Consider the following 12,957-nt stretch of genomic DNA (forward strand, 5'->3'; position numbering starts at 1 on the left):
ATTATTATTATTATTATTATTATTATTATTATTATTATTATTATTATTATTATTATTATTATTATTACTGGTGCTATCGATATTATTATTATTATTATTATTTTTATTATTTTTATTATTATTATTATTATTCAGATAAATGGAGGTCGCCATTATGACGATAGACTTCATTCCTTTATCTTGAAGAATTTTGACATGCAAATTGGGAAGGTGAAATCCTTAACCTTTACAATTCAGTTATGAAATATATTAAAGGTTTGATATATATATATATATATATATATATATATATATATATATATATATATATATATATATATATATATATATATATAATATACGTATATATATATATATATATATATATATATATATATGTATGATATATATACATATATATGTGTGTGTATATTGTATACATAATGTTATGCTAGCTTTAATAATGTCAAGTAATATTTATTTTGTCTTTTTCGTGAAGTTCCCCCTTAATTGTACTTCCATAGCATTTACTCTGTAATCCTTGTTTGAACTGTGATTTTGTTTGTATTTAGTTCTCCTTGCTGGAGTGAAGTTTAGTCTTCTTTGGAAGTTAGAATTTGTTTTAAGGTCAGATTCTCTGGCGCTGTGTAACTATTAAGTATTACTCTTTAAGTATCTCCAGTATTTCGTAAGTTGCTCCAGCAAGAGTTGATTTTGTATTTTATTCAATTGTTTTGTGTTAGTGTACATGAGTTGTGGTGAATTTAGTTGTTTTTTTTTTTTTTTTTTTTTTTTTTTTTTTTCTCTTTTTTTTTTTTCTCTTTTTTTTTTTTTTTTTTTTTTTTTTTTTTTTTTTTTTTTTATAGTGCAACAGAGAATAGTGACCCCTTTAGTTCAATGTTTTGAAGTGTAAGGGGCGAACTACCTATTCGGTCTTAACTTTTCAACGATGCTGCAATTATGAATGTGAGGTTAGCTTGTAAGGCGTACAAGCTTACCACTGAATATTATAGAAATTATTTTCCTAACTTTTGAAAGGCAGTAAATTAAATGTGTAGAACATGTTCATACTATAGTATTTTGATGTGGGTAAAATCAGCTCGGGCTGACACATTTGAAAAGTAAAGAGAATTTAGTGTTTGAGCAAATTTTACGAGGTATCTCGTTAAACCTTAATGGAAAGTCATTATTATATTACACACCTGGTAGACTTAAGAACCATAGGATAGTTGAAGTGAATCGCTAGAAATTCTATGGAATAGATTGTGAAAATTCAGATAGTTAAACATGGCTACTATGATTACAGGTGATAAACTCTTCCTACCATAGGAGGTTAACTTTGTATATCTAGCACTATAATCTTGCAGGACATTTCATGCATAAAATTCCCAGCTTGAAAAGGCTTGGCTGATATTATTATTTTTCCAGATGTACCTCTACCATCAGCTGTTGCTTCACATGTGGTATTGACACCTGCGACTAATCCAGTCTGTTCGAGACCCAGTTTACCTCCTTACAAGCGGGAAGCTATGGAACGGGAAGTAGTTTCTTATCCAGAATGGGTTTGCAGAGCAGTGACCAACTCGTGGGCCTCACCCTGCATCTTTTACCAAAAAACCAGGTTAGTCTTAAGTCTCGAAAGTTTATCGGAAGTTGAACTCTTGCCTCCCTTAAAGACACTAATCCTTTGATAAGAGTTTTCATTTATGTTGCAAATGCCAAATTTTTAACTGTTCTATTAACATACTAGAAAAGTACCCTTGACAGAAAATGTTAGGAAGGCTTCTGCCTGTATCATATCTATAGTTAATTTCAAGACACTTTTTCCTTTTTAAATGACAAATGCTGTTAACCTTTTAATTTTCTGTTTCAGTTGAGAAATGTTGTCATTGAAGACACTGGTGCACGAGGAGACTTGGAAAGAACATTAGAAGATCGTGAGACCTGTTCCCTAGCCTTTTTCTTAGCCTTAGAGAAGACCTGGCAGAAAACTAACATTGGAAGTCTCAACTTGCGCCATGGATGTTGGGAGCGGAATGAGTCAATTGCCTACTCACAACCCTCTATTATGGCTATATTTTATAGAGGTTCTGTCAACTTTTCAGCTAAGTTGCTGTGCCAATGATTAATCTCGCCAGCCCTAAGATTGACTCTAGTGGACAGAAGATTGTCAACGTGCATTTGCAGCTATTGAATCTAAAGTCTTCTGTGTTGAAGGCTATCTGAATCAGACAAGCTGTTCATCTCAAAGTAGAAGCTGGTGATGTGGCTGAAGGAGCAGTTTTGATGCAGACCAGTGACTATGATTTACTACACCAGATTTCTTTTTAACCTCCAAGTAAACTGAAGCCGCCTCCAGAGTTCCCAGAGTAGTGGAGAAGGAGGCTTGGGCTCTACTTCATGCTCTTGAAAAAAATTGATTCGTATATAAACCACATTTTTTTCTTGTAAATAAAATCAATGCTAGATAATCCACCTAGTTTTTTTTTTCTTATATTAATCCATAGTCTTTTGCAAGTAAAATTAAAAAACTTCATTTAACTCTATGGGCCTTGGTCCTACAGCAGTATGAAATTGGGGTATTGCATATCAAAGGTAAGATTAAACCCCATAGCTGACATGCTTAACAGATGATGGCTTTGGATTCTGTATACTGAAAATTCTTATCAGTTACTTGGATCTACAATGTTTTCTCCTCTTAAAGGAAAGTTGTTATAAAATATTCTTAATATTGGAATTGTTTCCCCATATATACTTTAATGAAATTTATGTAATTCTATTGAACTGATGTTTGTTTTTGTTTAGTCTTGGCTGCTATAGTTTAATCTTAGACAGTTTGAATTTAAGTAGATTCAATGAGTCTGTGTAAAGGTTTTATTTAATTATCTCTAGTATTTCGTTATCTGCTCCCCCAGGAATTGCGTTATCTGCTCCCCCAGGAATTGCATGATGTCATTGAATTTATTCTATTTAATTATGCTTATCAAGTTTAAGTGTTTTATGGGGTTATTTGGGGGTTCTTGAAAGATAAACTTAGTTTTATATAGATTATTTCTACTTATAGTCTTGTTCAAATATAAGATTAAGTTTTCCTCTAGTTTTTGTCGCCTCTATCTTATACTAAATCTTATTATCAGTCTTGGATTCAGTAGTATTGTTACCAGTAGCGTAACAATACATATACATGTATATTTTGTGTAAGTTATACGTTTATATATATAAATATATACAGTATGCATCATATATATATATATATATATATATATATATATATATATATATATATATATATATATATATATATATATATAATGTATATTTTTAAACAAACACCTAAGTTATTTGCTCTTAAAGGCATATAACAAAGAGATTTTCAGTAAGGGAGAGAGAGTTAGGAGAAAGATGAGTAGCCTTAAGTGAACTCTCAGATGGTACAAATGTCCATTAGTTCTGTGCAGCCCTTTCAAGTGGGATTAGAGTGCAAAGTATCTCACGATAATAAGTAAATAAATATCTTAAGTTTAAACATCCAGAGTAAAGTTTGACGTAATGGAAACTGTCCAAAATTGAACTACATACATACATATACCAAAGGCACCTCCCCCAATTTTGGGGGGTAGCCGACAACAACAAGAAACAAAACAAAAAGGGGACCTCTACTCTCTACGTTCCTCCAGCCTAACCAGGGACTCAGCCGAGTTCAGCTGGTACTGCTAGGGTGCCACAGCCCAACCTCCCACATTTCCACCACAGATGAAGCTTCATACTGCTGAGTCCCCTACTGCTGCTACCTCCGCGGTCATCTAAGGCACCGGAGGAAGCAGCAGGGCCTACCGGAACTGAGTCACAATCGCTCGCCATTCATTCCTATTTCTAGCACGCTCTCTTGCCTCTCTCACATCTATCCTCCTATCACCCAGAGCTTTCTTCAAAATTGAACTAGGAAAGCAAATTAGAGCAGCTTACGTCAGTTTTTGTAAAGTATTGGATATGTGTATTCACTGAGAGACTTGGACTGGATTCGAAAATAAAAGCCTAGGAGGAAAGTGGTTTCTAAATTCTGGGAGAGAGCATGGCACTCCATTTCAGGATGTATTATTTTCAGAATAACTGATAATAGGGAACACACTGCTTGAACACAGATATACAAAAGCATACTTTGATACCTTTCTGTGGAAAATATCGCAACTAATTTGACTATTTTAGCAATAATTAAATGTGAAAAGTCACTACTGGATGGGAAATGGAGACAAGAGACCTGATATAGGAAGAAACGACTAACTTTAGACTCTACAATTGAGACACGAGTTGAAGATCATGTAAAGTAATGCAACCCTATTTCATAATTCCCAGATATAACATTGAAATACTAAGATAACACAAGTAGTGAAAATGATTGCTATAGCGTGCTGAAACAGAATTGCAGTCTTTGAAATATTACCTGATGATGAGATAGAAATATATTAGAATATTCATTGTAAAATAAGTTTAAATCCTTAGGGAATCTGCCAACATCACTATCAGACAGTAAATTGGAGCAAAACGAAAGAAATGGTTGATGAAAGAAATGATTGATTTGTGAAACAAAAACTGAAAGAAAAGAATAGCAAAACTTGACTTTGAATCATTAAAGGAAAACAGCTGATTTTTTACCTAATTAAGAACCGAATATATGAGCATTGATAGTGAAGTAATGAGAGGATTTAGAAGAGAGAAAAGAAGGTTCATAGATTCTACTGCAGATAAGACAGAACATAATAATAATAATAATAATAATAATAATAATAATAATAATAATAATAATAATAATAATAATAATAATAATAATAACAATGAAATCACTAATAAATAGAGTAATTCTTTGTTTTTGGACAAGAATGAAAATAGCAATCTGCTGACTTATGGAACCTGTTTTAAATATTTTAGACATATGATAATGTATGAAGGACAGCACATATTTTAATGTATACTCTGCTAATATGTGTTTTTATATGATTATATATAGGTCTATAGGCCTAAGTATCAACATAAATGTTTCCCATTGTACTGAAATGACTAAATCTTTATATATGGATTGAACATTGCATTTAAATGTAATATTGGTCATTTGTACATAATATATAATGAATATTTAATCAAAATAATAATGGTTTGGTTAATTTTATATTGTTCGACCATATGAAATTATGCCAGTCAGAAATGAAAAAATGTAATGTCCTTTATATGTGAATATAATGTAGCATAAATCAAATAAAATATTATAATAAAGTAATTACTATAATTGATTATAATATCTATAGTATTAAAATAGATAATTTTATCATATCATGATGAATTAATTTATGATAATATACTGTAAACTGCATTACAATACAGAAAATTGTCTTTGTTCGGTTGGCCTAAATAATGCCAACATATGTATTAATATTTCATATTCCCTATTGTATTTTCCCATAGAGAGACATGAAATAAATTAAAATACAACTAAAACTTATATATAAACCTTTAAACAAGTATTAAAACTCAAATAAAGCATAAATATGTATTTAAAAAACGCAAAATAAATTTAAAAGTTGGAACCTTTTTACTTTTCTTGCGGGTATTGGATACCAAGTACGGTTGCCAGTTTGGCCTTTTTTCAGGCCAAAAAAAAACTTAAAATTTGTTCTTTTTTTAATTAGTTGGCCTTTAGTAATATCTTGAAAAAAGCTGGGTCGTAAATACTATATATTTGGCCTTTTTCTACTAATGGCTCGGCCTTTTAAAGCCGCGTTTAATTAAAATTGGCCTTTTCTCATTTTCAAATCATGGCAACCCTGATACCAGGATAAACGTAAACAAACCATCTATCTTAAGTGTTAAAAAGAAGTCCCTTAGTACAGTGCTTTATTTAGATGGGAAATTAATAGGTAAGAGTAATTTCAATATTTGTAATACTTTATAAAAGTAATTTATGATATATGTAAAGATTGTAGACTTAAATTCGTTGATTTATACTCGAATCCCAGTCCCCAAGATCTTGTCCCGCTTACGATCATTTTAACCTTTGGCCCCTAAAAGGTGTTAATTATTTAATTATTAACAGAATTAACGCCACACTTGTACTGTATTGTATACTAATTTACATAGTAAGACAGCTCATTTACACATAACCTTGTACATGTCAGAGAGTGTCATGTGTCCACACAAGAATATTATAAAGTTGTAACCAAATATTTGTTCTCCAAACACTTGGGTACCACTTGCCTTAGGATAAGCCGGGAGGAGGGGGTTGTATGTATGATAGCGGCCATCTGTATGTATGATGACAGCGCACCAAGAATACGGCAGGGTAAGGGGGTCGCAGGGGTCCCTTACCACCCCCTTTAGTTAAGTAGGTAAGAACACATCTTGTAGGTTAGGTTAGGGGGGGAAGTTTAGGTTAGTTGATGTACATATTTTATGCTCTCTGGAGGAACTGACCGCTGATATACAAAGACTCCAAGTGGGGTTATAGGGATGGGTGCATGGGAAGGAATCACAGGGTTATGACTTGTCTTAGGGTAAGTGGTGTTATAGGAATGGGTACTTGAGAAGGGAACGTAGGGTTATGACTTGTCTTAGGGTAAGAGGGGTTATAGGGATGGGTGCATGGGAAGGAAACACAGGGTTACGACTTGTCTTAGGGTAAACAGGTTTATAGGAATGGGTACTTTGGAAGGAAACGCAGGGTTACGACTTGTCTTAGGGTAAGCAGGTTTATAGGAATGGGTACTTTGGAAGGAAACGCAGGGTTACGACTTGTCTTAGGGTAAGCAGGTTTATAGGAATGGGTACTTTGGAAGGAAACGCAGGGTTACGACTTGTCTTAGGGTAAGCAGGTTTATAGGAATGGGAACTTTGGAAGCAGGGTTACCAGCACCATTTCAAACACTCCAGCCTGAAGATGAGAGATAATATTTCTCAAAATGTGACGCTGTAAACTGTACTGTACCTTCTTTGTGTATTCATTTTGTAAATTGCATTATGCCCAATTTTGACCCGCATTGGATCTACCTCACCCATGATGAAGGATGAATTTTGCCTTCTTATTGGCAGAATGCAGTAATGCTGAAAAGAAAATCATCAGATCTATTAAGCAATGCTACCGAGGCAGTGATCATATTCAAAGAAGTAATCTGAAGTCACAATAACCCGGTAATAATGTCTACTCTAACCTAGGTCACTGGGTCCTTATTGAAATGGGGGTGGGGGTGTGACGATTCGTCCCCTTTGCTTTATCCTTCAATAAGCCACTTGTGCGCTTGGGCTACTGGTGGCCCATTACATTTATTATCCCTTATTCGGAATAAGAAGTTGCAGATGGTGAATTGCCTTTTTGTGGTGTCTTTTTTTTATCTGCATTAGGAAAAGCTAAATATTCAGGACGTTTATTGTAAAATATACTGATGCACAATGTAGAACTGAAATATTGAGAGAGCAAGCTAAAATTGTAGTGCCTAGTATATAGATAAGGGTAAAAAGGGAAATGAGCAAATTTGTACTTGTACTTTGAGAATAAGCCTTTGCAACAGCTCCTCTATTCTTTTCTTTATATGGTATCGTTTGTCACTTGATGTCTTGTTTTATTATTTTTTCTTATTTTCCACAGTTCTTGGATAAGATTTTTTCTTCTTTCTATTTCTTTTTGATCACAGTTGCTGAAGCAAAGAATGTCCGCTATTATTTCACGTTCATTTTCAATATATGGTTGATGTAATAGTGTGGAATTATTTCTTGTTTCCTTGTACATCTCGCAGTGTAATATATAAAGTGTTCCAATGTTTCTTCTTCATGGCCACACATACATTTTGTATCTTTATTTTTGTATCTGCCTCTCCAATTTAGATCTAAAGTGTCTGTTCTTGCCTTCATCATTACAGTCTACTTTGCGTGAATTATTGCTTCTCTTCCTTATTATCACTACACATATCCCGTATCGTACTTTGAAATTAGTTTTTATAGGATAAATAACATAGGAAATTAGATATTCACGTTGAGAGAGCGCATTCTGAAAATTTAGGGCAATGATCATACTACCATCAAATAAGACAACTTAAGGTCTATTCAAATGAGACTCTTTAGCTATGGTAAGCAGCTCTTCTAGGAGAAGGATACTCCAAAATCAAACCATTGTTCTCTAGTCTTGGGTAGTGCTATAGCCTCTGTACCATTGTCTTCCACTGTCTTGGGTTAGAGTTCTCTTGCTTGAGGGTACACTCAGGCACACTATTCTATCTGGTTTCTCTTCCTCTTTTTTGTTAAAGTTTTCATAGTTTATATTTGGAAATATTTATCTAAATGTCATTGTTCTTAAAATATATTATTTTTCCTTGTTTCCTTTCCTCACTGAGCTATTTTCTCTGTTGTGGCCCCTGGGCTTATAGCATCTTGCTTTTCCAACTAGGGTTGTAGCTTAGCAAGTAATAATAATGATAATAATAATAGACTCTAGCAATGGAAAAAATGAGTGGAGCCAATGTACAGCTAGTGAGTACCCAAAATTACCTAATTAATAGAAAGCCTTGAGACTCTTTCTAACAAGATATGTTTTTCAGATTTGAATGCGAGAATCGTCCCACAAGCCACTGTAGGTGATCTTCAGCCCCCACACCGGGAAACGGATTTCTTAATCAGAAAGGAGAGTGGTAAGTAGAGTTTATGTTTTGTAGGGTGGGATTCTTGGAACCAATTAAGTTTGTCCTTTCCATTATCACTAATTCCTTTTAACTTCCTTGTCTGAGTACCAACATTACAGGGTCTTTGCTTGTATCTCCTATTCCTTCGTTCACTTCTTTAACTATTTCTACATTACAGCAAAACATAATGAGTGGGGAAAGTTGAGGCAAACAGAGTGAATATTTCTGGTAAAATGTCTCTTCCATTACTGAAATTATGAGTGTTGTTATAAAGTAATTCCTTTGTTCCGTAACTGAAATACAAACCACGCTATTTAATATGGGTAATTACTTTTGGCGTAGCTGAAATGACGAGCCATTAGAATTTTAACGAGGGTTTACTACCCCACCGCTAGTTAGGGAGAGTAGCTTGCTACCCCATGCCCTCACACACACCTGTGCTTGAGCTCACTTTGCTCTCGGCTCGGGTGGTAGTCGGACGTGTCCGCTGTCACCCTCGCCTTCCTTGACAGCCCTTGCTAATCTTTTTGCTTTTCCTTTGATAGAGTGTGTGTGAAGTTGGCTTCTGCTATGCGTAAGTGTCCTGGATTACCTGACCGCCCTTGTGGCACGTATATGTCGGCAGTCGAAACGGACCCCCACACCTTGTGTCCTTACTGTAAGGGCCAGCGGTGTGATAGGAATAATGTGTGTGGGGAGTGTAGGGAGTGGTCTACCTGCCAGTGGTAGAGGTTTTCTCGGTGCCGGAAGAAGAAGTCCAGACGGGATATTTCTCCTTCGAAGGTTTCTTTGAAAGGAGAAAAACCCAAGGGCTCTTCTTCCGTGGCCCAAACCTCCTCCGAATCTCCCACTCGATCGGTTTCTTCCGAGAAACTGTCGAGTGGTAGCGTAGGCCGTAGTTCTGTTGGCCGATCTCGGGGTTTGGGAGAGGGAGTTGCCTCCCATAGCGAGGCAGCTCCTCCTCCTCCCCCGTGGGAGGATTTTAATGTACCTGTATCTAATAATGATTTGTTACAGCTTTGGGCTTCCTTAGGGCTTGAGGGTTCGCCCTCCAATGAAGCCTCGTTTGACATGATCAGGTTGGGGGCAGCTGTCAAACAATTGCCGACTTTAGCAGAGGTTGATCCTCTGTCTATCGTCTACGTTGTTGTGGCAGAGGCTTCCGATGAGTTGTATCAAACCTCTGCTCATGATGTTCCCCCGATGTAGCTGAAGGCTTAGTTCCCCCCTCCGAACATCCCTCGAGGGAGGAACTACAGTAAGTCCAACGGTCTCTCCTGCCGGTGATTCTCCCCCTCGGGGGGAGTTCACTCACAGAGACTCCTCTTCGGAGGACTGCTGATGGTTAGCCCGCTGACCCCACGGCCCCCAGAGGGCGTATAAGGCGTAAAGCCCGCCTTCCTCTTCGCCGTAGAGGCCTTCCTTCACCTCACATGGGTGTTAGGAGGCGCCTCTTCGGTTCATCATCTCTGCAGTCCGCCGCAGAGGAACCTCGCCGTCGTTCTCCGACTCTACCTGCTACATCCCTGGACCTCTCCGCAGATCGTTCGCGATCTCCTTCGGTGGAAGGTCGTCCTTACAAAGGGTACGCCGACCTTCCATCCGCCTGATCTGCCATCGCCGTTCCTGGCTGCTGACGCGCTGTGGGCGCCAACTCATCCCGTTGTAATACGGGCAACTGTCCCTTCGGGGCATCAAGGGCTTTCGCACAAATTTGTGCATAAGTCCCTTACGCACCATCTCCCCTGCGCGCAAGCGCTCGCCAGCAGATGATGTTCCTGTTATAGCGCGCCACCGCTCACCTGCGCACCAGAGCTAAGTCCAATCAAGGCAGAGTCTGACTGTCCTCGCCTTCAAGCAGCAGTGGGAGCCAGGCTAAGTTACTTCTGGCAAGCGTGGGAGGTAAGGGGAGCTGACCCTTGGTCCATTCGTGTTCTAAAGTAAGGATGCAAAATCCCATTCTTATCAAAGCCTCCTTTAGCCACAGATCCTGTGGATCTCTCGCCCAAATATAGGGAAGGACCGAAGAGGCAGGCCATGCAGCTTCAGATGTCTCTCTTGCTGGAAAAAAGAGCGATAGAGAGGGTGTGGGACTTAAAATCGCCAGGGTTTTACAACCGTTTGTTCCTGGTTCCCAAGAGTTCAGGGGAATGGAGACCGGTTCTAGATGTAAGTGCCCTCAACGACTACGTCCAGAATTCGAAGTTCACCATGGAAACTGAGAAAGCCATGCTGGCAGCAGTAAGGAAAGGCAACTGGATGGTATCGTTGGACCTCCAGGACGCTTATTTTCATGTCCCAATACATCCAAGTTGCAGACGTTATCTGAGGTTCGTGTACGGGAAGGAGGTCTTCCAGTTCCGAGCCTTATGTTTCGGTCTCTGCACAGCTCTCTGATATTCACGAAGATCATGCTGAGTGTGGTGAGCATGCTGCACTCAAGAGGCATCAGGGCCTCCCTGTACTTGGACGATTGGCTCATAAGAGCTCCCTCAGCCGATCGCTGTTTGAAGGATCTTCAGATGACTTTGGATTTTGCAAAAGAGTTGGGACTTCTAGTGAGTTCAAAGAAGTCACAGCTGACTCCATCCCAGAAGATTCTTTATTTGGGGATGAAGATTCAGAGTCAGGGTTTTCAGACTTTTCCACCCCCTGCAAGGATTCAGTCAGCGCTCCTAAGGCTTTGTGCCTTTATGAGGAAGGACGTCAGTTCGGTGAGAGAGTGGATGAGCCTTCTGGGAACCCTCTCATCTCTGGAAAAATTTGTGTCTCTGGAGAGGCTGCACCTACATCCCCTTCAATTTCATCTCAATGCTCATTGGAAGAAGGGAGACAGTCTTGACAGGGAGAGTATTCCCATCACGAGTGCAATCAGAACACACCTTCAATGGTGGAACAACATTTACAGACTCAAGGAGGGCCTCTCATTGGAGCAAAAGAACCCAGACCTCGTGTTGTTTTCCGACACCTCAAACTCGGGGTGGGGAGCAACCTTAGGGAAAAGAGAAATCTCAGGTCTGTGGACAAAAGAGCAAGAGATTCTTTATATCAATCAAAAGGAGCTTTTAGCTGTGCACTTAGCCCTCAAGGGATTCGAGAAGCTGGTCCTAGGCAAGGTGGTTCAGATCAATGCGGACAGCACCACGGCCCTAGCGTATATAGCAAAGCAGGGGGGGACCCACCTGAAGTCTCTTTACGAGTTGGCGAGATCTCTTCTCGTATGGGCGAAGGAAAGGATTGTTTTATTGACACGATTCATTCAGGGGGTCAAGAACGTGAGTGCGGACAGACTCAGCAGGAGGGACCAAGTTCTCCCCACAGAATGGACGTTACACCTAGACATTTGCAAGAAGCTGTGTCGGTTATGGGGTCGTCCCCTCATAGATCTGTTTGCAACCTCGAAGATGAAAAGGCTGGAGACGTACTGCTCCCCAGTTCCGGATCTCGAGGCGGCTCACATAGACGCGTTACTGTTGGATTGGTCGCACATGGAGGTGTACGCATTCCCAGCCTTCAAGATCCTGTACAAGGTGGTGCAGAAGTTTGTATCTCACAAGGAGACCAGAATGACCCTAGTTGCTCCTTTCTGGCCGTCAAGAAGTTGGTTCACAGAGGTACTGGAATGGATGGTGGATGTGCCGAGAAGCCTTCCGTTAAGACCAGATCTTCTCAGACAACCCCACTTGGCAAGAAACCATCTAAACCTCCAAGCTCTACGTCTAACTGCCTTCAGACTCGAAAAACTCGTAAGATCTAGAGGATTTTCGAAGGAGGCAGCCAAGGCTATTGCAAGAGCAAGGAGGACTTCTACCATCAAGGTGTATCAGTCCAAGTGGGAAGTATTCAGAGAATGGTGTAGGGCTAATTCAGTTTCTTCTTCCAGTACCTCTATAACACAGATTGCCAATATCTTCTTAGATCTTGGAACTAAGCATAACTTTTCTGCCTTGACTATTAAGGGATATAGAAGTATGCTAGCAACTGTTTTCAGGCATAGAGATTTGGATCTCTCCAACAATAAAGACCTACAAGATGTTCTTAGGTCTTCTGAAACTTCTAAGAGATGTCATCAAGATTCACCTGCTTGGAATTTGGATGTAGTTCTTAGATTCCTCATGAGTGACAGATTCAAGCCTCTGCACTCAGCCTCTTTTAAAGATTTAACTTTGAAGACCCTTTTCTTAGTGAGTTTAGCGATAGCTAAAAGAGTCAGTGAGGAACATTGGTTTCAGAGACGGGAAAGCCATATGTTCCTTGCAGCTGGGTTTTCTGGCCAAGAATGAGCGTCCTTTACATCCATGGCCGAAGTCTTTTGAGATTG

At 38.7% G+C, this 12,957-nt stretch overlaps 1 protein-coding gene and 1 pseudogene across 1 annotated transcript; both read left to right on the plus strand.

Annotated features, from left to right (window-relative positions):
- The first annotated feature begins 581 nt into the window (after positions 1-581).
- Positions 582-2,454, plus strand: LOC137637284 (uncharacterized). The gene is made up of 3 exons (XM_068369532.1): positions 582-667; positions 1,408-1,600; positions 1,853-2,454. The coding sequence occupies exons 2-3, from the start codon at positions 1,538-1,540 to the stop codon at positions 2,102-2,104; spliced, it is 315 nt and encodes a 104-aa protein (XP_068225633.1). The 5' UTR covers positions 582-667; positions 1,408-1,537; the 3' UTR covers positions 2,105-2,454.
- Positions 2,455-2,547: 93 nt separating this feature from the next.
- Positions 2,548-12,957, plus strand: part of LOC137637282 (tRNA (uracil-5-)-methyltransferase homolog A-like) — a 49,779-nt pseudogene continuing 39,369 nt past the window's right edge.

The sequence above is a fragment of the Palaemon carinicauda genome, unplaced genomic scaffold (assembly GCF_036898095.1).
Source record: "Palaemon carinicauda isolate YSFRI2023 unplaced genomic scaffold, ASM3689809v2 scaffold63, whole genome shotgun sequence".
Taxonomy (NCBI): Eukaryota; Metazoa; Arthropoda; class Malacostraca; order Decapoda; family Palaemonidae; genus Palaemon; species Palaemon carinicauda.

Excerpts from the sequence above, each read along its gene's own strand:
- LOC137637284 (XM_068369532.1), top strand. The coding sequence starts at position 1,538 with ATGGGTTTGCAGAGCAGTGACCAACTCGTGGGCCTCACCCTGCATCTT. Across the intron at positions 1,601-1,852 it reads ATCTTTTACCAAAAAACCAG|TTGAGAAATGTTGTCATTGA; the intron begins GTTAGTCTTAAG and ends TTTCTGTTTCAG.